The sequence below is a fragment of the Amia ocellicauda genome, chromosome 3 (genome assembly GCF_036373705.1).
Source record: "Amia ocellicauda isolate fAmiCal2 chromosome 3, fAmiCal2.hap1, whole genome shotgun sequence".
In the NCBI taxonomy this organism is placed as follows: Eukaryota; Metazoa; Chordata; class Actinopteri; order Amiiformes; family Amiidae; genus Amia; species Amia ocellicauda.
Window position 1 is genome coordinate 23,380,862 of NC_089852.1, and position 23,928 is coordinate 23,404,789.

Sequence of the window (23,928 nt, forward strand, 5' to 3'; positions counted from 1 at the left end):
AGGCCTGTCCATTTCTATTTTGGAAGGAATGTACCCTTAGCATCTGTAATTGAGCACTTTTAAAATATTTTACCACTGAGGCACTTGCTGCATAATACAGGAAATAAGAATGTATGTACAAGTAGTGTAATGTAGTATTTTTTCTTTCCTTCTGGTTTCCATTATGTCTCAATTCTATCACCTTATTCCATGACTTTAATGCTTTTATTTATGTCAGGTCTCAATAAACGAAAAGGCCCAAGCCCAGTGTATTCCCTCTGGACTGTGGTTTGAGTGTTGTGTATCACTTACCTCATGAACGGCCAAGTAAGACCAAAAGAATGATGCACCTGTATGCAAGATATTGAAATCTTTCCATTAATGTCACCTCATAAATTTGAGGGTTCAGGACAGAAACCCAAAGACCCAACTGCCGGGTAAAACTGGTTAAAAGTTAATACAAATTAAAGTTTCTTTCTGAAGTAGGTCATTGGTTAGGATATGGTACTGAACTTTAATTAGATTTTTTAATTTTTTGTATTTTTTTTTCTTTTTATTTAACTCTTTGTTCCCTTAATTATGCATTTCAGAAAGTTTTGGAGATGAAGAGGGACGAGTTCAACTCCCTTCCTAACTGGAAACAAATTAACCTGAAAAAAAGCAAAGGACTCTTCTAAAAAAAAAAAAAAAAAAAAAAAAAAAAAAAAAACTAAGGAAAAATGGAAAACAAGCAAAAAGCAACAATACGTTATTCTACAAAATATTATTTTATTAAATGCACTGCACTATTTTGTATTTGTATTTTAAAAAAGCATTTTCTGTAAAGTGACAAATTTTAAATGTATAGTCTATAACCGAGTGTATCTTTTGAAAGGGTGAGTGTCTTTTACATGTAGTTCCTTTACAAATGGTTCTTTATTGAAGCCAAATAAATTGGGGATGACTGACAAACATTAGGGAAAGAGGGGCTGTTTCAAATTATATCAAAACTATATGCAATTTTGTAAAAGAACCTGATATATAAATATGTATAAATATATATTATTTGTATGTAATTGTTCAAACTTCCTGGCACTTCTGGGAGGGAAAATAAAACCAAACGCCTAACAAACAAACACAAAAGAAGGGCTCTGAATTTTACAATGTAAATATCAATTTAATTCCATTTTATTAGGAATATTTTTAGACACTACTAACTTCAACCAAAGATGTGCATTTACACTTATTTCCCTTGGTTCTTGTGTTTTGTTCATTATTATGCTTGAGTGTTATTAGACAAATTAGCTATCTTCAAGCCATGGACATATACAAGTATGTACAAAAAAAAAAATCTATTGGTTAAATGATAATAAATAAATAAATAAATGGCAAGGTATTTGGTACATTACAGAATTGCTCTGAATGTGGCAAACACTTCTGCCTGCTATGTGAATTGCTTGTGCTCACTGCATGCTGTCCTTCAAAACATATGACATAGTAAGACAACAGATAAACTGCCGTTACAAAAACTTGATTCTAGTGCATTTCAAGTTTGAGCTGTAGTGGTGTTCAAGTCTAATTCACCCAACAATCATCACGGAACTCAAAATGTTATTGATGCATCTGATGTGGTTATTATGATTGTCTTCTGTAATAGTGATCATGTAGTTAATCTTCAACAGAAACGCTTGTGCTGAAAGAATGCATTAATTTCTGATTAATGTTGATTTTAAAACAAGGTTGTCTTGTCTAAGGGGTGCCCTCTTGTGGGCAACATGGAAATATAAACAGAAGAAAAGCCTCACACTGTTCAAACTGGATCTGCAACGGTCATGTTGTTTAATTTCCTGTGTCACATAAGAGTACACAGATTATTTTGCCAAATGAGGCTGAATGCTGCCCGTGGTAATTTGTACTGAAACCTTTTAAAATACCCTCATAATAAAGGGAAACCTTTTGCTTAAGCCCTCAAATTTGCTTTGTTTCTTCAGCATTTGATGAAGAAACATTGCCATCACAGTGAACGTTTTTCTGTACTACAGTTGCTAGAAATTGCAGAATGAGACAAACTGGGATGATTTTGCTAAGAAACATTTATTTACCTGTACAGCTCTACTGGAGGTAGGAAAATGTGAATTTCAGTAGTAAAAAAAATAATGCAGTAACAGAGAGGTTTACAGTATCCAGTAACACAAGGGAGTGCTAACAAAACAATTATTGAATACAACAAAAATGAGGTTATTTTCACCTAATATGATTACAGTGCATTTCTACACAATGTTCTATATGACAGTATTATTCTATCACTTTTATTTCTATTTGCAAGTTATATTACTGTTGAAAAGTTACGCTCATTTGAAACAATACATCTGTATTTCTTTTGTGTAATGGGATCTAATGCACAAATGGTGCTTTATTAAATGTACTTCTTTCTTTTTTAAGTAGTCTGTTGGCTTCTAATTTGAATATGCATGCTCCAATGTATGGACTGTGGTATACAGTAAATCTTCAAGTTTTTGCACTGTCTAGTCCAGTGATCTGTTACACAAATTCTCTAGTGAGTCGCTCAAACACCTTGTTCACATCATTGTAAATGCCACCAGCACATTCCATTGAAATTATTCAGCCTGACCTGTTTTTTCCCCCTACTTTCCCCGCTGGATTTACCACTTTCTGTAGCTTTGTCAAGAATGGATTACAATGCATAATCCATCTTGTGACAGTGACGTTTAACACTTTATTTCCCACTTATGCTAACTACAAGTGATACTTTTATCAGTGTCTAAGTAAAAGAAGGCTCGATTGTTCTTGGGTTTGTTTATGACGGTTAATTATCAGTCACATGAAGATACAAGACTATTCAATTTTTATTTTATTTTTCTATTTAAATAAGCAAAGACTTAAAATCAAGATTATGCTTTTAACAAATCGGTATAGTGTGGATTGAGCAAGGAAAGTCTGCCTTACCAGTGATGAGCCTTGTACTTAGGCTTTCACAAGGTTGTCCAGACTTGTAAGCCTCTATAAGTAGTAAGGAGGGATGTACATTATATTGTTCACAAAGATTAAATATTTAAATATATATAGTGTATATACAAAATTAAGAGTATGCATTCTGTAGAGAGAGCCTCCAATCAGATGTGCTTACTTACCAGTGAGTGAACTGCAGTAGTGAATGTGAAAACCTATACATTGATGCTATATATGCCACATAGAACAGGACCGGCTCTGTGCAGCTTAGTGGTGCTGCAAACCCCAGACCCCCTGGACCCTAGTCTTGCAGGCTTCATTATGGACTTCAGAAATGGACAACAAAACTATTCCATTGGTCCAATTAAACAACTACATAATTGAATCTGAAATACTAATCAAAATAACTAGTAGACTGTATTGCTTCTGTGAGCAATTTCAAATGTCATAAGCCAATACCTGTCTTATGGAAGGGGGGGGGTTCCCCTCTTTTTTGGGGGGACAATGCTAACGATGACCTGTTCCGTTAAATAACAAATGTTCGATTAGTATGTAATTTATCAATATAATGGTGAAACCCCCTTTTGATCGATTTGATTTTGCTCTTTTCATGAAATGTGAAACATTTATTTTATGACATGGGCCGCTTCACGCCGGAGTGTTAAACATAAACATACAAAATGGGAGAGCCTTCAACTCCAGCATTTACAATATATTGAGACCAAAAGCGAAAATTATCTAAAAAGTGTTTTTGCTTTGCTTTGCATTCTGGGGTCTCCATGGGGTGATCTATATAGCCGACTGCTCCTGACGGAACGCCTCTGTGCCCGGCAGGTTCCTGTCCGCTTCGGACGCCAGTGCCGCTTCCCGCAGCACGGTCATGTGATCCTCGGCGGCGTTCAGGGATTGGTCAATCCAGTCCATGCTACCGGACATGTGACAGGCATTCCGGGTCACCAGTACGAGGTGACTGACTGACAGCAACAGGGCGGTGGCTCTGATGGGACACAAGGCACAGTTCAAGTGCTTTTACAGACACAGTCCTTCAGGCTCTCGGAGATATCTTCGTCACAACAACTTAAGTATTGGGGCCCTCTTCAGTGACTACTTAAGTCAGATTTGGATTCCCTTAAGAAACCGACAAGTCCACTGGAATGAAAACCAGACCCGAGTCCGAGACTGTTGCTACCAGCTACATCTTTGAGTTAACATGAGGCCCCATAAAGCTTTTTGTGGCCCATACAGATACATGCATATTAGAAGTGATTTGCACCCAGAAATGCAATAATTCACTGCAGTTTTTTTTTTTTTTTACCTGGCATCAAGAAGCTTTGGATCCAGGGGAGGATACATTGACCGCACAACGTCATCCACCCTGTGAGACAAACGAGGCACGAGGCAGGGTAAGCAAGTGAAGCATTAAGCCCAGCATTCACGTCTGCAATCTGGCAGTAAAGGGTAAAGACACTGCACAGTCACTATTGAATATGGACCAGTAAAATGCATGTGCTCATACCTTGGGCTGATGCGTTTGGCCACAGTGATGATATCACTGAGACTGGCTGGGGCCTTGACCTTTGCACCTGACCCCATCGTCATAGCCACAAGTTTTTCAGTCAATGTGTGGCATATCTGTAACAAAGAGATTAACGTGAAATAAATTACCAGTGTGCCTAAACTTCATGCAATAAAAAAAAAAAAGTAATGCAATTAATTAAATTTACTGTGGGAATGATTTAACTATAGTACTTAAAATAATCCCTTTTCTTTCATTTCTAGGCTGCCATTTTCCCATTTTACACTTGAAATGCAATGTAATCTATTTAAATATCAATATTATTCATTAACAGAATATATAGAATTAAATTGTTATTGATCATATTTACATTCTGGTACCCATCGTTTTTAAAAGCTTACCTTTAAGATAGCAATACAGTGAGACACCAGGCCTCTGCAACACAGAAGATTAGATCGTTATAAGACATTAGTTTAAGCTGATGAAGCCAGGCAACTGAGGTGAAGCTGGAAAAAAAATCCATATACAACTTCTTTATGATTAAGGATTCAAAAAGTTTTTTATGCATGTATACGTGTGTGTGTATGTGTGTGTACAGTGAGGGGAAAAAAGTACATCAGCAGGGGATCAAATACGTTTGCCCACTGACAAAGAAATGATCAGTCTATAATTTTAATGGTAGGTGTATTTTAACAGTGAGAGACAGAATAACAACAAAAAAATCCAGAAAAACACATTTCAAAAAAGTTATAAATTGATTTGCATGTTAATGAGGGAAATAAGTATTTGACCCCTTTGACTTAGTACTTGGTGGCAAAACCCTTGTTGGCAATCACAGAGGTCAGACGTTTCTTGTAGTTGGCCACCAGGTTTGCACACATCTCAGGAGGGATTTTGTCCTCCTCTTTGCAGATCCTCTCCAAGTCATTAAGGTTTCGAGGCTGACGTTTGGCAACTCGAACCGTCAGCTCCCTCCACAGATTTTCTATGGGATTAAGGTCTGGAGACTGGCTAGGCCACTCCAGGACCTTAATGTGCTTCCTCTTGAGCCACTCCTTTGTTGCCTTGGCTGTGTGTTTTGGGTCATTGTCATGCTGGAATACCTATCCACGACCCATTTTCAATGCCCTGGCTGAGGGAAGGAGGTTCTCACCCAAGATTTGACGGTACATGGCCCCGTCCATCGTCCCTTTGATGCGGTGCAGTTGTCCTGTCCCCTTAGCAGAAAAACACCCCCAAAGCATAATGTTTCCACCTCCATGTTTGACAGTGGGGATGGTGTTCTTGGGGTCATTCCTCCTCCTCCAAACAAGGCGAGTTGAGTTGATGCCAAAGAGCTCGATTTTGGTCTCATCTGACCACAACACTTTCACCCAGTTCTCCTCTGAATCATTCAGATATTCATTGGCAGACTTCAGACGGGTCTGTACATGTGCTTTCTTGAGCAGGGGGACCTTGCGGGCGCTGCAGGATTTCAGTCCTTCACGGCATAGTGTGTTACCAATTGTTTTCTTGGTGACTATGGTCCCAGCTGCCTATTATGAACATGAACAAGATCATCCCGTGTAGTTCTGGGCTGATTCCTCACTGTTCTCATGATCATTGAAACTCCACGAGGTGAAATCTTGCATGGAGCCCCAGACCGAGGGAGACTGACAGTTATTTTGACTTTCCTCCATTTGCGAATAATCGCAACAACTGTTGTCACCTTCTCACCAAGCTGCTTGGCGATGGTCTTGTAGCCCATTCCAGCCTTGTGTAGGTCTACAATCTTGTCCCTGCCATCCTTGCACAGCTCTTTGGTCTTGGCCATGGTGGAGAGTTTGGAATCTGATTGATTGATTGCTTCTGTGGACAGGTGTCTTTTATACAGGTAACGAGCTGAGATTAGGAGCACTCCCTTTAAGATCCCAGCTCGTTACCTGTATAAAAGACACCTGGGAGCCAGAAATCTTGCTGATTGATAGGGGATCAAATACTTATTTCCCTCATTAACATGCAAATCAATTTATAACTTTTTTGAAATGCGTTTTTCTGGATTTTTTTGTTATTCTGTCTCTCACTGTTAAAATACACCTACCATTAAAATTATAGACTGATCATTTCTTTGTCAGTGGGCAAACGTACAAAATCAGCAGGGGATCAAATACTTTTTTCCCTTTTTCCCCACGGTGTGTGTGTGTGTGTGTGTGTAATATATATACACACACACACACACACACACACATCTATACAATTTAATCATCCTTATCAATATATATAGGCAGAGATGTAGTTGGGGCATGTTGCAAGTTTGACCCTGACAGACAGACGGGGGTTGAGGAGTTGCCAATCTGAGTTATAACTGCCCCTTCCAACCCCCCCACCCGACATCCCCAGGTAAAGACGCAAATGGACTAAAAACAAGAAGTGTACATACGAGGCATCTTCGATCCAGTCCTCGTTCTCCAGGATGGCTTCGATGTGGGGGTTGGTGATCACCACGTCGTCCAGTTCCAGCTCTGAGGGCTCGCTCTGGGTCTCCATTGCCCCAATGAGGTCCACCGTGGGCCTGGAGAGTGACCGGAAAGTAGCCTGAACAAAACTACGAGCAGACCTTCAGTAGATAGTTTCCAACACAATTTCAACCCTACCAATTCCTGGTTTTAGCAAAATGTCCATCTCTTTCCCTTAAAAATTTTAAAAGTATATATATATTGTACCATTCCAGCCTGCATTAGCACTAATTATGGACTACCCTACTGTACGTCTGAAACCAGTTCTAGATGCTTTGGAGTCCTCACTGAAGACAATTAATTAACCAGATCCAGTGTCAATTGGTTATTGGTTAGTGAGAGGTTGCACCACACAAGAAAGCAAAGCAAAAGGCAGGGGCCCATACTGACTTGGAGTCAAACTGGTGCAGGAAGCCAGTGGGGCGGCAGTAGCGGTGCCTGCAGACAACCACCAGAGCTACAAAGGAGGCCAGGAAAATGGTAGCCAATACGCCGATGGCCACAATGACAACTGTCTCCATGGCAGCCCACTGTGTCTCCAGCGTGGACGTTTCAGCAACAAGGTGACTAAATTGGTTCAGTTTGCTACAGGAACGTTTTCATCTGCGAAAAACAAAAAAACAGAATCCATTACTATTTCCATTCAGAACTATTGAACTAGGCCTTATGTGCTCCACTTCACTTTGAAACACAACACAGGATACAGGGCTGAGGTTCTCACAGTGTGGATTTTGTCTTCATATCCCGTTGAAGATATTTCTTCATCTGCTTTGGTTTTCAAATCGTCAGGCTGTGGCCAAATACACTTTCTCTGTGATAAATCAAGTCCAAAGTTCTGAAATGAAAAACCAGGCCATTGTGGCAAATGTTGACTCACACCCAATGCATACAGAATGTGCGCTAATATTTATAGAGGTAAAGTACTACAGTAATGGAGTACTAGAGAAGCCACTTTGTGTTTTCAAAATGTTGAATAAGAATAAGCCTGTGCCAAACAGAAATTCAAAACTAACAAGTAACTGGTTTGGAAAAAGTCCATCAGTTTTCCTTTATCCCATTTGAAAACACCCACTCCAAGCATTGTGGACACAAATTGGACTTAAAGTTGAAATAAAAAGTACAGTATGTGCTTTTGAGTCTGAAATCAAGGAAATTCACTAACCAGACTAATCCTTCTAGAAAGTTTATAACGTTAGACATAGTGCTCGAAACAAAACAAATACAATAGTTGAAAAGACTTCCATTATAACATGACACAGAGTTGTATTTAATTTGGTAATTTTTGGTAAGTAAAAGAAACATAAGAAGCAATGCGTTTCCCCTCAAGAGCTGAAATCTGCCTCTATGACTCTCAATTATGCCTCAAAACACTTCCTTTCCTGAAATGATTTACTCTCAACTCCATGCTACAGGACCACGTCAATATCTTTCTTTGGAACATCTGTTCCCTAACGCACAACATGTTTAAGAATAGACCAAAACCATGCTGCATTATATGGTTTGTATTTCAAACACTGAAGTCATCTTTGTCTTCCGCAAACTTGACGCAAAGCAACTATATACAGGTTTTGTTGAAGAGAAATAGGCTGGACAGGTCACCACATACTGCCAGCTATAAAACAAAAAAAATTACTGGAATGAAAGACAATATGACTCCCCGCTTCACCAAAACGTGTGTGTACTTCAGAGATACATTGAGAAACATACTGTGCATGAATAGAACAATAAATGAAAGGCTGGAGTTAACCAAGACATGACGAACGCAACAGTTTCTTTGATTAGCTTGAACAGCTGCCTTATTTTTCTTAAAAGGAGAGACGGCAGAGAAAAGAAAAATCAAAAACACAACAGGAATCTTTCAGAATAATAAACTGAGGGGCTACTTACCTTTAAGAACAAGTTGCTGATTGTTTTCAGACTCTTTTATTTCCCCCCTCCCCTGAACGTTTTCTTCTCAAACTCTAGGTAAGGCTAAACATGGCTGCATTCACCTGACCTCTGACCAAATGAGTCACTGTTTAAACAGCAGTCAACTGTGTTTACCTCTGCGTCAGGTGTGCTGCGCGGTCGGCCCGAGTTAAACTGCCCGCTTTGCTGTATTTCAGGTAGCATGGAGTTCAAGCTAGTCTGTTCACAAGTTTAATGTTTCATGTTAATTGAATGTGAGGGGAAGAGACAGCCATAAAGAATTTAATCGTTTCCAAGTTTCAGTTATGTCAAGGGAATTTGTCTGAGAATTTTGTTTAAGATTATTGAATCCTGTTATCTGAAACTGGCAGCTCAGAGCATGTCTGTGCCAGATAACCTGTTTGATGTTTCCATCTTTGAAATCCCAGCCTTTTTAGATATAGACCAATCCTACCAGAACAAGCACATAATATCCAATGAGTAGATCTTACTTCATCAGCTGTGCTGAAACAGAGTTGGACATGGTCACACTTTCAGATTAACTTCCAAGAGCAAAATCAGATTGTTTTTCAGGTATCTTTCTTGTTGAGTTAAATCGGATATTTTTAAACACTGTTCCACTTTAAGATGCAAACCAAACAAATGTTGTTATGAGATGTTTTAAAATATTTGTAATCATGTTTATTAATATTTGGTTAAAACACATTTTTCATATCACCCTTTGTATAGTACTGTAAACACAATATAGCACAGGGCATTTACTCAATTTATTGTTGGCCAACCATATTTAACATAAAATAAAGCTTCACAGCACAAGTATGTTTCTAAACTTATGAGTAATGAAGGGCAAGTTTAAAACCAAAATTCATCACAGACAGCTTCTGTGTCCCCCAAGAAATGAACAGCAGGCCACAGAGCTTGGAAAAAAGCACAGAACAATATAGTAATGATTTATTTATCAGTTCCCCCCCGGTGCCTCTCCAGACTCTTCTTTCACTGTCAGACTTAACCAGAGGAATGTTGGAGGAGCTACATAATGTCACCGGTTTCACAATAAAATATCTAGAGATTCCTTTTGGGAATCTGAAGAGAAGATCACCAATAAATAAATAAAATAAATAAATAACAGACACTACCACATTTTCACACTTTAAATCATATGAAACCGCACTATAAGAATTTGCTTAAATTAAATTCCCTAGCTGTGCTCATTTACAGATGTTGCAGTTGCACTGGTGGTAGGACTGATTACTTTTCACCACTTTATGGCTTGAGTTCAGTGTCTGAAATATACTTTGGAAAGTAATAGCAATGCTGTATCTGTAAATGACATCAGAATCCCAGAATATTCTAAGCCACATTTGAGTTCTTTATAGTAGTTCTGAAAACTTGTGCTGCCAAATTCACATAACACCACCATATGTTTTGAAAATATATTTTATTTTATTCTCACTGACTTTTTGCAGACCCAGCATTAAAATTCCACTCTGTTGAGGTACCAGGAGGAAGCTTTGCTCTCCAGATAAAGACTGCTCCAAACAGCAATGGAGCTCAATAGCAAAAAGCGAGAACTGAGCAAAAGCCAGGGTGGAATGTTATAATTCTTTAATAGGATTAACACATGGTGTACTGGCCATAACACAGCCAGCCCATCACGATTAATTTAACTATCTCCATTTCCACTATGGAGTAGCCTACTGCAAAACTGCCTACATTTCATTACAAACTTAAAAGTAACAAAAAAGTGCTCTCTATTTTTATTTTGTATTGAACTATTTTCTACAACTGGGTATACATACTCTGCTTTGTGCCCTATAAGCACTTCACAGTGACCCACGGTTTTTGAAAATGGATGGATGGATATTTTCTAATAGTAATTAATCGCTGGCATACTTCATGTGTCAGTGAGATCACCAGTCCTGTGATGTCAAAGATATATAATGAAACTGAGTATCAGCAAATAGCCTTTGATATTTGAAAGTGTGGACATTGCGTGTATTCTGGATCCATGCACAGTACTAGCAAAGTCGCGCTGGAGTTTGATCGGCAGCATCACAGTTGCACATTGTATGGGTGCATGTGGATGAGTTGACCAATCCCGGTCTGGAGGGTTCGAATGCGTATACTCTGAAAGGGATCAGTGTGGAATCGCCCACTGTGAAGTTCACACAATGTCCAGTGATTGCTTCGGCCATGGAAGAACTGTGATTTGCTGGTTCTCCTTCTATCACTGTGCTGGCTTAGGCCACTGTCTTGCATAAACATAAACTAGAACCATCTCCTTTTGCAGAGCACCAGATGCAGTCGTCCAGTGTCCCAACAGTCAGGCCGGCATGGTAGAAAATGCAGTGCCCATCGCAGTCCAGGGCTGATATCCCACGGGTTGACGAACAGTTGGCTTCTCACCACACTCTCAGTGTAGATCCCAAACAGTTTTCTAGTATCTGCAGGTTGTGGGCCATCGTTCTAATTCTCCACCAAGGTTGGCAGGACACAGTTGTCCACACTGCCACTTTGTAAAAACAAACGACCTCTTCATTGGCACATTACTTGCGAAACATCCATCACTGGCAGAGTGTCGCCCATCCTAATTGATTTTGGTCATATTAAATCATTTGTATCTAGCTCTCAGATTCTTTTTATATATATATACACTCACCTAAAGGATTATTAGGAACACCTGTTCAATTTCTCATTAATGCAATTATCTAAGCAACCAATCACATGGCAGTTGCTTCAATGCATTTAGGGGTGTGGTCCTGGTCAAGACAATCTCCTGAACTCCAAACTGAATGTCTGAATGGGAAAGAAAGGTGATTTAAGCAATTTTGAGCGTGGCATGGTTGTTGGTGCCAGACGGGCCGGTCTGAGTATTTCACAATCTGCTCAGTTACTGGGATTTTCACGCACAACCATTTCTAGGGTTTACAAAGAATGGTGTGAAAAGGGAAAAACATCCAGTATGTGGCAGTCCTGTTGGCGAAAATGCCTTGTTGATGCTAGAGGTCAGAGGAGAATGGGCCGACTGATTCACGCTGATAGAAGAGCAACTTTGACTGAAATAACCACTCGTTACAACCGAGGTATGCAGCAAAGCATTTGTGAAGCCACAACACGTACAACCTTGAGGCGGATGGGCTACAACAGCAGAAGACCCCACCGGGTACCACTCATCTCCACTACAGATAGGAAAAAGAGGCTACAATTTGCACAAGCTCACCAAAATTGGACAGTTGAAGACTGGAAAAATGTTGCCTGGTCTGATGAGTCTCGATTTCTGTTGAGACATTCAGATGGTAGAGTCAGAATTTGGCGTAAACAGAATGAGAACATGGATCCATCATGCCTTGTTACCACTGTGCAGGCTGGTGGTGGTGGTGTAATGGTGTGGGGGATGTTTTCTTGGCACACTTTAGGCCCCTTAGTGCCAATTGGGCATCGTTTAAATGCCACGGCCTACCTGAGCATTGTTTCTGATCATATCCATCCCTTTATGACCACCATGTACCCATCCTCTGATGGCTACTTCCAGCTGGATAATGCACCATGTCACAAAGGTCGAATCATTTCAAATTGGTTTCTTGAACATGACAATGAGTTCACTGTACTAAACTGGCCCCCACAGTCACCAGATCTCAACCCAATAGAGCCTCTTTGGGATGTGGTGGAACGGGAGCTTCGTGCCCTGGATGTGCATCCCACAAATCTCCATCAACTGCAAGATGCTATCCTATCAATATGGGCCAACATTTCTAAGAATGCTTTCAGCACCTTGTTGAATCAATGCCACGTAGAATTAAGGCAGTTCTGAAGGCGAAAGGGGGTCAAACACAGTATTAGTATGGTGTTCCTAATAATCCTTTAGGTGAGTGTATATATATATATATATATATATATATATATATATATATATATATATAGATATATATATAGATATATAGATATATATAGATACACTCAACAGTTACAAACTGTACACAAAACAAACCCCCCAACCTAAATCCCATTTCACAAGTGAATAACTTTCCTGGAGGCTAGGAACTCTCAAAGAATCAAGTGATTCAGCTGGAATTCTGCCCAATCGCAGTATTAGCTACCAATCCATAAGCTTTTCTCATGATAAAGGACAAGCACAGAATGTATTGGATCAGGTGTTTATCACACTGGAAACATAAAATATATATTTTGTACTGTAAGTTCGAAGCAACTATATATGGCTCATGTTCCAGCTTAATGGGGGTGTAAACCAATAAAGTTAGTATTCTTTTTAACTTCCACTAAAGGTTACTATGTTCGTTTAGGGGGGCCGTTTGCATCAGATAGGGACAGCATGGTATGCGGGAGTCCTCCCTACCCTCAAATCTTTAGATAAGGATTGAAGGTTTGGCGAAGTGGTAAACAGTCTGTCTTTTAGACGTGGTCTGAAAAGCGGGTTAGGTGGAGAGGAATCGTGTAGTATCTTATTCGCACAGCTATGCAGAAAGAAGGGGGAGGATGAGGCTGGAGACATAGCTGCAGGCAATAGGAGAGCGACTCTGCGTTTGACAGCTGTATAAAACATCTGCCGCAGGTCTGCTTTGTTTAAGCGCTGAGAGTTCACATGCGCCCGTGTGGAGGAGACAGTTTCGGCTTTAGATTTCATATATACAAATACATTGTAAGACTAAATGCTGAACATTTTGTTACATTTTACTCAACATATTATAAACAAATTTAAAAGTTTATTTCGAAAATGTCATTGGGGACCAACAAAAAGTGTAATTTGATGTCTGTTAATAAATAAATGCATGAACTATTATTATTATTATTATTATTATTATTATTATTAATAATAATAATAATAATAATAATAATAATAATAATAATAATAATAATAATGAATTGCAGTCATGTGTCGTACTTATGTTAACTATTTCTTTTCTACAATTTTAACTTAATAGCAACCTTTACAGTAACGTAGCTTGTTGATTTGTGCCGACTAACTATCCATGTTCAACGTGTACAAAAAAGCAAATAACGGGAAAATACAAGAATGCAACGTTATGTTTTCTTCAACATAATGAAAAACCATCCTAGCCTCGCCGTCATTGTGTGAGTATAAACTGTGGCGGTGATCTCACACACAAAAAAGTTTTGAGGAAGTACTTCATTACCCAAATTACACGGTTTTATTTTATATACGTTTAACTTCATGCCCTCTCTTTAGCTCATACAGTTTCTGACACAATCGACATGGTTTTAAACAAGTTCCCAAGTGAGTGGCCTGGTTCTGCTGTAGTGTTTTATTTGAATTGAAAAGCACTTACCTGCCCATCCTGGCGCTTCTCGCTTGTTCGCCCGGAGCAGAACAGCCTCGGTCCCGGGAGCGCGCACACAACAATGCGTCTGTACACAGTCCAGATGGTGTCCAGGACCCGCGCCTAGCATTTGCACGATGCAGGGGAAATGAGTATATCCCATAACTGCCGGATTTATTACGTGAACTGTGTGTTGTTATTTAAACTGGCTTAGTATTCTTATTATACTGTTACTTCCACATGAGGAGAAGTAACTTATTATCATTATCAAAGTGGTATAACTACAGTACTGTGCAAAAGTTTTAGGCAGGTGTGAAAAAATGCTGTAGGAAGAATGCTTTCACAAATAGGCATGCTAATAGATTATATTTATCAATTAACTAAATACAAAGTGAGTGAACAGAAGAAGAATCTAAATCAAATCCACCCTTTGCCTTCAAAACAGTATCAATTCTTCGAGGTACACTTGCACAAAGTCAGGGATTTTGTAGGCATGTAGTCAGGTGTCTGATTAAACAATTATACCAAACAGGTGCTAATGATCATCAATCCAATATGTAGGTTGAAACACAATCATTAACTGAAACAGAAACAGCTGTGTAGGAGGAATAAAACTGGGTGAGGAACAGCCAAACTCAGCTAACAAGGTGAGGTTGCTGAAGACAGTTTACTGTCAAAAGTTATACACCATAGCAAGACTGAGCACAGCAACAAGACACAAGGTAGTTATACTGCATCAGCAAGGTCTCTCCCAGGCAGACATTTTAAGGCAGACTGGGGTTTCCAGATGTGCTGTTCAATCTGTTTTGAAGACGCACAAATAATTGGGCAATGTTGAGGACCGTAGATGCAGTGGTCAGCCAAGGAAACGTACTGCAGCAGATGAAAGACGCATCATGCTTACTTCTTCACAATCGGAAGATGTCCAGCAGTGCCATCAGCTCAGAATTGTCAGAAAACCATGAGACCATGGTACACCCATCTATTGTCTAGAGAAGTCTGGTCAGAAGTGGCCTTTGTGGAAGACTTGAGGACAAAAAGCCATACCTCCAATGTGGCAACAAGGCCAAGTGACTCAATTATGCATGAAAATGCAGGAACTGGGGTGCAGAAAAATGTCAGCAGCTGCTCTGGACTGATGGCTCAAAATGTGAAATATTTGGCTGTAGCAGAAGGCAGTTTGTTAGCCGAAGGGCTGGAGAGCAGTACACGAATGAGTGTCTGCAGGCAACAGTGAAGCATGGTGGAGGTTCCTTGCAAGTTTGGGGCTGCATTTCTGCAAATGGAGTTGGGGGATTTGGTCAGAATGAATGGTCTCCTGAATGCTGAGAAGTACAGGCAGATACTTATCCATCATGTAATGCCATCAGGGAGGCATCTGATTGGCCCCAAATTTATTCTGCAGCATGACAATGACCCCAAACATACAAGGAAAGTCATTAAGAACTATCTTCAACGTAAAGCAGAACAATGAGTCCTGGAAGTGATGGTATGGCCCCCCACAGAGCCCTGATCTCAACATCATTGATTCTGTCTGGGATTACATGGCGAGAGAAGCAACTGAGGCTGCCTAAATCCACAGAAGAAGCGTGGTTAGTTCTCCAAGATCTTTGGGCCAACCTACCTGCCGAGTTCCTTCAAAAACTGTGTGCAAGTGTACCTAGAAGAATTGATGCTGATTTGAAGGCAAAGGGTGGTCACACCAAATATTGATTTGATGTAAATTTCTTCTGTTCACTCACTTTGTGTTTTGTTAATTGATAAATATAATCTATTAACATGTCTATTTTTGAAAGCCTTTTTTCACACCTGCCTAAAGCTTTTGTACAGGACTGTATATATAAGCACTGTAAATGTAATTGGTTTAGCTACGGTCTTGTATATGCCATATTATTACTCAATTTCTTAGACGCCCTTATCCCGGGTAACTTGTTTCAATTATCACTTTTTTTTCTTAACCCATTTATACAGCTGGGCATTTACTGGCGCAATCTAGGTAAAGTACCTTGCTCAAGGGTACAACAGCAGTGTCCCAATATATGCCTTATTTTATGTCATTGTATTATGCTAGATTTAAACTTATTTAAAAACAATTAGAATTGTTGACCATATTATTTTGTATGTCTGAAATGAACAAACCTGAAATGTAGTCCCTATTAAGTCATTCAACTTAAAACTGCACACTACTTTATATTAATTTCTACTCTATCCTGGTGAACTACAAAAAACAATCCGCACACAACCCCCACAATGCACCGCGCTGTTGTTTCCGGCTCGGGTTTCGATGGAGAATGACGAATTATTCACAGGACAGGCGAGAAACTGGGTGTTCATACTTGAAGTTGTAGCGTTCACAAATCAGCGTTATTTGCTTTAATTAATTATCCGGTAATTACGACGTCGACGGTGCTTGAATCAAGTGAGTATCGCATCTTGTACTACTAATAAATATGAAATCAGTGAATACAGTGTCTATGTTCGGACTCGTGTTTGATCCCTTGTTTTGTTTTCTCGTAACAGAGGACTAGTGTGTTGCAGTGCCTACACAGTGCCATCCCATTATACTCAAAACCTGCATGCACTGCGTTTTATGGATCTTAGTTCTACCGATAAGATTGACGGAAATACGTTGTCTCTACTTGTAATTTTATAGTTGTTGTGCTTCTACGGAAGCCTGTGTCAATTCGCGTTATCACTTCGGAAACGCTTGCTGTATACATTCCCAAAAATATAAATCGTGTGGGGTTTTACAATAGGTAGGCTGATAGTGTAATCGAAATGCACTTTTAGTGTACTGATTAGACCTCATGTTTAGTTATGTATATGTTACTGAATATGGGATTAGGGCTGCATCTCACACCTCTATTACACGCTGTCTTATAGTAAGGACAAGGTAAAATTATAACAGAACATACAATAAAACAAACGCGCCATGCACCAGCCAAAAAATGTTTTTAACGAGGCCCTGTAGACGACGTCATGTTGTTCTCATCCTGCGTGTGTGGGTAGTTAGTCCTTATCCTTGCGACTCGGGCGCCTGGAGAGGGGGTTATAAGGCCATAAAAGATGATTCATGTCAAGAAGCGTGGGGAGATCAGATGGTTTAAAAAGTGACGTGCTGCATCACTTGTGACACTGAAATGGACATGTAGCAGATATTGAGCAGTAAGGCAGTGTATCACATCTTGTGTATTTATTACATTTCACAATGACACATACACATCCTCTTTGTGAATCAGTGTGATTGTCTGTTATGAGTATCTGTGATCCCCCAGAACAATTACTGGAGGGGGGAGGGGGTTTACAATACTTACTGTAACAAAGTAGGACCAAACAAAGGAGACCAACAGAGAGCCAACTGGGGGGAACACAATTAGTGGGGTACAGGGTGCTGAAGCCTATTGGCAAGGCCTGATGAACTGACGTTTGGGTAACACAGATAAGTATCACACAAGGACAACCTGCTGTCTCCTAGACTACATACATATGGGTGTAGCCTAAAGTAAATGGGAGAAAACTGGATAAAGGCCTACCAGATATTTTATACTAGGAGCCTACTTTGTGGTGCTTTTTTGAGAAGACTGTATCACAAGCCCCTTTGGTTGCACTCTTCCTCAAGCAGGATGGTTGCCGTTAAAGCATAACCCATTCAATTTCTGCACCTTTCTGCACTATTGATACAGTAGTTGTGTGCTGAATGTCTACATAATGTTCATACTGTTTCCGAGCTTGTGTATTCATGTTCCACTTTACTTCATGCAAATGTATTATTGACTTAGTGTGGCAGGAATGAAAGCCTCAACCAAGTGAATAAGTACCTAAATGAGATTAAGTAATAGGTTTTAAAACACAGTAGAAGTGTTAACCTTAAGCGGCCATTGTTGCATTTTCAGGACCCCAGGAAGTGACTCAGTCAGCGGTGCCCTGGCGAGAGAGGTGTCTAGGCAGTGTGCGAGTGAGGAGAATGAGATGGACGTCACCCTGTCTGTGTCCTTCCTGAAGGAGCAGCTGAGCTCCACCATTGAGGAGGCTGTGAAAACCGCTGTGGAGACAGTGCTATGTGAGACCGCCAGGCTGCTGGGTGGCAAGTTGGCAGATTTGCAGATCGCTGTAGCTGAAAAGGATAGAGAAAACCAAAGCCTGAAATTGAAGCTAGAGGTGCCTGAAAGTGGCTTGGGAGCAGTATCTGCAGACGGTTGTTTAAACGGTACCAGCCGGACTCTGAAGTCCACTCTGAAGCCGACTCTTAAGCCGACTCTGAGTAGTGGAAATCGCAGGAAGAGGCGTTTCCAAAGTAGTCGTGTTGTCCAGGAGCCACCCAGGGAAGAGCATCCAAGTTACGATGGATTTCTCACTCCTTTCTCGCCTGATCACATCGAGCTGTCTGGGGACCCCACTGCGGCAGATTATACAGAGGGACACGATGTTGGATTGCAGGCCAACTGGGAACTGATGAGCAGGGTCTTCAAAGCTGAAGAGCATGAAGGCATCTCCCTCATAGACGAGGATGGAACCACACAGTGTAAGTTGAATTGTAGTCTGTGGACTGTTGTGGATTTCTGTGTACTTCATGGCTTTCCATAATATTTGCCTCCCAGATCGTTTTGAAAGAAAGTGCGTATAGAGTAGTGTGCACAATTCTTTGACACCTGGTTAATTCTGTAGTATTGGTTAGTTTGCATGTGCCAAACCAAACCACTGAGAGTGCACATCCTAGAATATTGTCAGAACAGACAAGTTCGTAGAGTGGGAGTTGATTGTAGCTCTTGATTGTAGAATTATGTTTTTAGATAAAATTAATCCGATTGCGCAACTAAACACATTTGCAGGTGGTTTTATAGAGCTTGATCAGTGCTAGTCATGGACTACTCTACCTAAAATAACATTAGGTAGTTTAAGCTAGTGCTAATCTGGGTCTGTGAAACCAGCCCATAGAGTTTGTTTGGCCTTCTGTATTTTCTGCTGCTTTTTTAATTTTTCGGGACTGTTTTCCCAATCACAGGTACGGGTTGAATTAACCTTTTCTCACTGATTTTTTTCCTCCATCCAAGATGCTGATAGCAGTAAAGATTACCTCCACAGCCAAGATTTAAGAATAATCTCTGTCCCCATGGAAGAGGAGGAACCTGCCGATTTCAGTCCTGCCCAGATTAAGGAAGAAGACTCTGAGAACAAGACGGTCCCCACCACAGAGGAGGCACCTGAACTGGGAGCTGATCCCAATGCAGAGGTACAAGTAAGCCTGATCTGGGAGAATTCCACACCTTCCTTCTATTCTTTAGTTGTGACGTGTGACAGGTTAAAGGTCAATAGTGAGACAGTGAGGGAATTCCCTGCCGAAGTGTTGGAGGCTTTTCCGTACCATTGATGAGAACACAGTGAATGTTTATATTTTGTGCATTCGTAGGCACTGTGGGATTTTGACAGGATTGGTTCCTTCTTTGTGCGGCTGAGAAAAACACAGCCTCAGTTTTGTAACTGGTGACGTGTTCCTTGTCTTGCAGTCTGGGGAGTTCAGCGAATACGGAGTGCAGAGCTTTGCTGAGCAGCTTAGGGGACGACTGGAGGCTTTGGCCCCCGAGGTCATTCGCGAGTATGAGAAAGACTCGTGTTTCTGTGAGCTGTCGAGGAGGAAGCTCATCAAAATCGCAGTGGCCTACCTTGTGGAGGAGTTTGGATTGTACGTCAATTTGAGTACTTTTTAAATCCATTTTAAAAACTTATATTAAGTGTATTTATTGTTTGTGTTAAAAACGTCAGATTCTCAATCCATGTTTTTTTCATTCCTAGCTACCCCACCTCTGCTCAGAAGACCATGTTGGCAGAGCATATTGTCGACCTCTTCCCGGCACTAAGATTGTGTGTTCCATCGGCAGGAATTAACGGCATTGTAAGTCAAATCTGCAGACCTGTAGCACTCTTAAACATTAGTTTTTGCAGAAGACTTTCTAACATGCAGTACTGTGCTCAGGTAAGAGTGTGTGTTTGCACTGAACAGTCCCTGTTGTGCCTTGATGAGTTCAATCTTTACAGGAGCACCTTTACGATCCAATATCACGAACAGGGTACATTGAAACGCGGCTGCGCAATTTCCGAAGGACCCTGGAAGCCGACAAGAAGAAGTATGTGCTGAAGCGGCGGCGGACCGAGGTGCCCCCCTCGGAGCAGAAGCCAGAGGATCACGTCCCGGAAGAAACGAGGAAGTGGATCGCCCTGATGAAGAAGACTCGCCCTCTGGCCAAGAACCTCGTCCTCATCAGGAATGGCATGGAGAGGACCTTCGGTGCCAGGAGGAGGTGGATGCTGAGCAAGAGGCCCACGGTGGACGCCGTCATCACAGAGTACCCGCGCTTCCTGGATGTGCCTTCCACGGTAAGCTTGGAAACCCATACAGAGCCATTCCCATGGAACTCGGTTTAACCAGTTGTTGAAAAATTGGTCTGCGTTACCACTATTTTCCCCAGTTGTTTAACCTTTTCAAAGCTTTCCAGGCACCAGGAGAGTGAGTCATTGAGTTGCAGTTTCAGTGAATCCATGCAAGGCAGAGTTTCTGATACAGCAGCTTTTTTTTTAATCACAGGAAAGGACATTGGTCTTGTTAAACAGTTTTTCCCACTTTTTTTTTTATCTTATAAATAATATCTATTAACATTCATATTTCACATTTATTTGCTAGGCCACCAGGAGCATTGTACAACCTTCTTACTCAATTAACAATCCATTGCCATTTATATGTAATTAGTTAAACGAAGAAGGAGAAGTGTTTCAAGGGGCATTAGCTGCTCACAACCGATAAAACAATCCAGTTTCTTGTGCCTGAAAGCACCCTGCATTACTTTGACCAACTCAGCACTTTCTCTTGTTAACCCCCAAAGGAGTCTTCAAGCCAGTGACAGGACAAAGCATTGTTAACCCTTTTTGATCCATGCAACACAGTGTGCTGCAAATAAATTTTAGCAGTCTTTCATGAAGCATATCACAAATCAAAAGGAAATGCTGCAATACACAACATCGGCCAAGTTTGTATCAGTCTGTTCTATCTTACCTTATTTTAAGTACAATGTGAATTCATAATTGTCTAAGCATTACTGAAAAACCTCTATAAGAAAACTCACGGCTGTAAAAATGCCCTGGCTCTAAATACGTGCTTTATTACGTTTTCAGCCACACCAGACCTCCTTATCTGTGCTCTGCTTCCAATCGTGGCAAACAGTTCTGTGACTGAGATTTCTTTTCCTTGTGTATTTCTGCCCAGATTGACTCAGAGTTTGAAAGGCTGTTCCCGGGCAAAGGGGAGAGCTTCCTATCTAAGTGGGACACCTGTGTGTTGCCCAAAGTGCGGCACATCGCCGAGAAGGAGAAGCACCCCGAAATCGGAGTACTGCTGGAACAGTCATGCGCGGAGAAAGAAGGTGATTTCAGTCCAGCAATGCTGGTTTCACTCTTGATCTTTTTCAGTAGCGATTTGTTTTCCATGGTTAAAGTTTCCTACTCTAGCTCTTGATCAGTAATTGCAGTTTTACAGATTCATTGTAATTAACTTTCAGGCTTTAATATCTGAGAAAAAAAATCTTACTGTTACAGAATGTAGTTGATTTAATCTGCTTAGAGATACGAGTGTCTTAAATCTAGAGTTTGTATGTCTCTTCTGAAGTACATCCTTCACTAAATAAGTGTTTTTTTTGCAGACTTCTACACGCTGACTATGCTTAAACTGCTGATCCATCTGCTCCCACCAACTAATACTGGCAGAGCCACACAACCAACGAAATGCAGCATAAAACACGCCATACGCTACCTTGTGGAATTTGCACCAGTAAGTGGTTGAAGTTACTGACGAGGCGGAGTTGGGTTCAGAAGCTGTTCAATTCTGCATGTCTGGCATTTTCAATTCTTATTACATAATTGTCACAAAAAGAATATGATTGCACATTGCTCTGTGCACAGAATTTCAAATGCAGTACAGAGATACGGGGCTGATCTTTTGTTTTTCTTCATTGCTTTATATTGGGTCTGATGCTTTCCTCACTATGTCATAGCCTGCATGAAATGAAATTGTTAAAAGTTAACGATTTTCTGATGATTTTGAAGGTTTTTACTCAATAATTGTATGTCACCAAATCAATACTTTTGGTTATCCTAGTGAAGGAATACAAGTTTGGATCTGACACTGTCCTGGCTTTCCCTGCTCTGCTAGCTCTCATCAAATGTTTTAAACCCATTTCGCAGGATGGCACCAGTGTGTCCTCCCTCCTTTGTGACGCAGGAACGTCCAACGGGGCATCAAGCAGCCAGGCCAAGCCGTACATCCTGAGCCTGGGTAATCTGGACAATCCCAGCAGGCAGCTCTTCATCCTGGCTCCGGCCGAGAAGGTGGTGCTGCCCCTGCAAGAAGTCAGTCTGACCCGCGCCATTGACAAGCTCTTCAAGTTCCTGTGGGTGTTCAACCTAGGCTACCCCATGCAGCTCACCTCCCTCTACAGCTTCTTCGAGTACATCTACGGCATCGAGAAGCCCATCAGCTCCAACACTGGGAAGAGATCCAAGGTTCTAGAACTGGTGTCCCGGCTCCACATGCTGTCTTGACAAGAACCAGGTCCATTTGTCTGGTCGTATTTAAGTGGTTAACTCTTAAAAGGGGGGAAAAAAGAGAACTTTTCTGCAAAACTGCACTCAGGACAAATATCTGTTACCTTTTTTGGGAGAAAACAAATAGGGTATTTATTACTGTAGTGTTATAAGTATTAATTGATTAATTCTAGAAAAGGACTAGGGGCTGTTTGTTGTTAGGTGAATTTAGGTATGTATTTAGGAATACCTGCTTGAGGTGGTACTGATTTGTCTTGTGTAGATATTCTAGTCTTGAAACATTCTACGAATATTGACCTACTTAAAATGTAAAGATGTTTCCATGAAAAATAGTACTGTAAAGGTTATTCTGAATGTTGGCTAATTTAAATTTATACTTTATATGAATTAACTTATGTCTCAACATTCTTATTAGTGTGACTGTAAAGAGACGCACAGAAAACCCAAACTGAACAATATGCGAACTGTAGGCATTTGTGAAGATCGAAGAGAGCTCTGTTTCATCATGACTTAACTAAGATTTTGGTTCAGATTTGCAGATGCTCAGTGAATGCAATGAAATTCACTACCCATTATATATTTTCTTTTTTCACAAATTATGAAACTTATGAAGTGTTTATTTTGGGTTCTCAAAATGTGTGCTTTGGTCTGTGTCTTCTGTGTATTTTGTAACTGTTTTGTTTTTAATCTAACATATTAATACACAGCATTAAAACTGCTGTTACCCTGAGGTCTCGGTTTCAATAATTGTGACATATTTCACAAACTTTTATACCTGCCTGTTAAATGTTCAGATCATGGATGGTAGCATAATGTTCCTACAAAAGACAGATAAAACTACAGTAAAACCATCAAGCAGTTCAGGAGTTCAGACAACATCAACAGATGTTAGTAGTAGAAGGTAAACAGGGTATATATGGCCCAGACTTAATGAGCTGGCCACGAGGACAAGACCATCGTAACGCCCCCACAACTTGCTGAGCAGGGGTGGTGTTTGGGGTGGAGGACGGCTGCAAAGCATTTAATGCTGGGAAAGTTTTGACCAAAGTTTGTTGGCAAATACTTATGCTTGGTAAGGCGGAAGTCAGGCACATCATTGGAGGTTGACTTCTTCTGGCTTCATTTTTAATCAGGTCATTCACAGCACAGAGGATCTGCAGCTCTGGTCAGGGAGAGTCACAATGCTTTCTCCTTT

At 40.6% G+C, this 23,928-nt stretch overlaps 3 protein-coding genes across 10 annotated transcripts in view; 2 read left to right on the forward strand and 1 right to left on the reverse strand.

The window, feature by feature from the left end:
• svild (supervillin d) overlaps nt 1-2,399 on the forward strand; it is a 58,700-nt gene extending 56,301 nt beyond the window's left edge. For all 5 annotated transcript variants that reach the window (XM_066698548.1, XM_066698547.1, XM_066698549.1 and 2 more), the window contains one exon: nt 570-2,399. In XM_066698548.1, the coding sequence (XP_066554645.1) occupies nt 570-656 (87 nt within the window). In that variant the 3' untranslated portion in view covers nt 657-2,399. The remainder of the gene's footprint in view (nt 1-569) is intronic.
• tmem98 (transmembrane protein 98) lies at nt 2,034-14,261 on the reverse strand. Of its 4 annotated transcripts, none has more exons than XM_066698553.1 (8): nt 14,154-14,261; nt 7,661-7,774; nt 7,330-7,542; nt 6,864-6,995; nt 4,846-4,879; nt 4,445-4,560; nt 4,244-4,303; nt 2,034-3,925 (listed from the first exon to the last, which is right to left on the reverse strand). In XM_066698553.1, the coding sequence occupies exons 3-8, from the start codon at nt 7,458-7,460 to the stop codon at nt 3,718-3,720; spliced, it is 681 nt and encodes a 226-aa protein (XP_066554650.1). In that variant the 5' UTR covers nt 7,461-7,542; nt 7,661-7,774; nt 14,154-14,261; the 3' UTR covers nt 2,034-3,717. The 4 variants fall into 4 exon arrangements, with proteins under 4 accessions (XP_066554650.1, XP_066554649.1, XP_066554652.1 ...); XM_066698552.1 differs by lacking the exon at nt 14,154-14,261 and adding an exon at nt 8,827-8,985; XM_066698555.1 differs by lacking the exon at nt 7,661-7,774 and having other exon boundaries at nt 14,154-14,242.
• Nucleotides 14,262-16,415: 2,154 nt separating this feature from the next.
• Nucleotides 16,416-23,463, forward strand: LOC136741940 (uncharacterized). Its single transcript, XM_066698556.1, has 9 exons — nt 16,416-16,563; nt 18,038-18,666; nt 19,196-19,374; nt 19,649-19,824; nt 19,935-20,034; nt 20,178-20,516; nt 21,400-21,556; nt 21,833-21,960; nt 22,374-23,463. Exons 2-9 carry the CDS (start codon nt 18,114-18,116, stop codon nt 22,728-22,730), a joined length of 1,989 nt encoding a protein of 662 aa, XP_066554653.1. The 5' UTR covers nt 16,416-16,563; nt 18,038-18,113; the 3' UTR covers nt 22,731-23,463.
• Nucleotides 23,464-23,928: the final 465 nt, after the last annotated feature.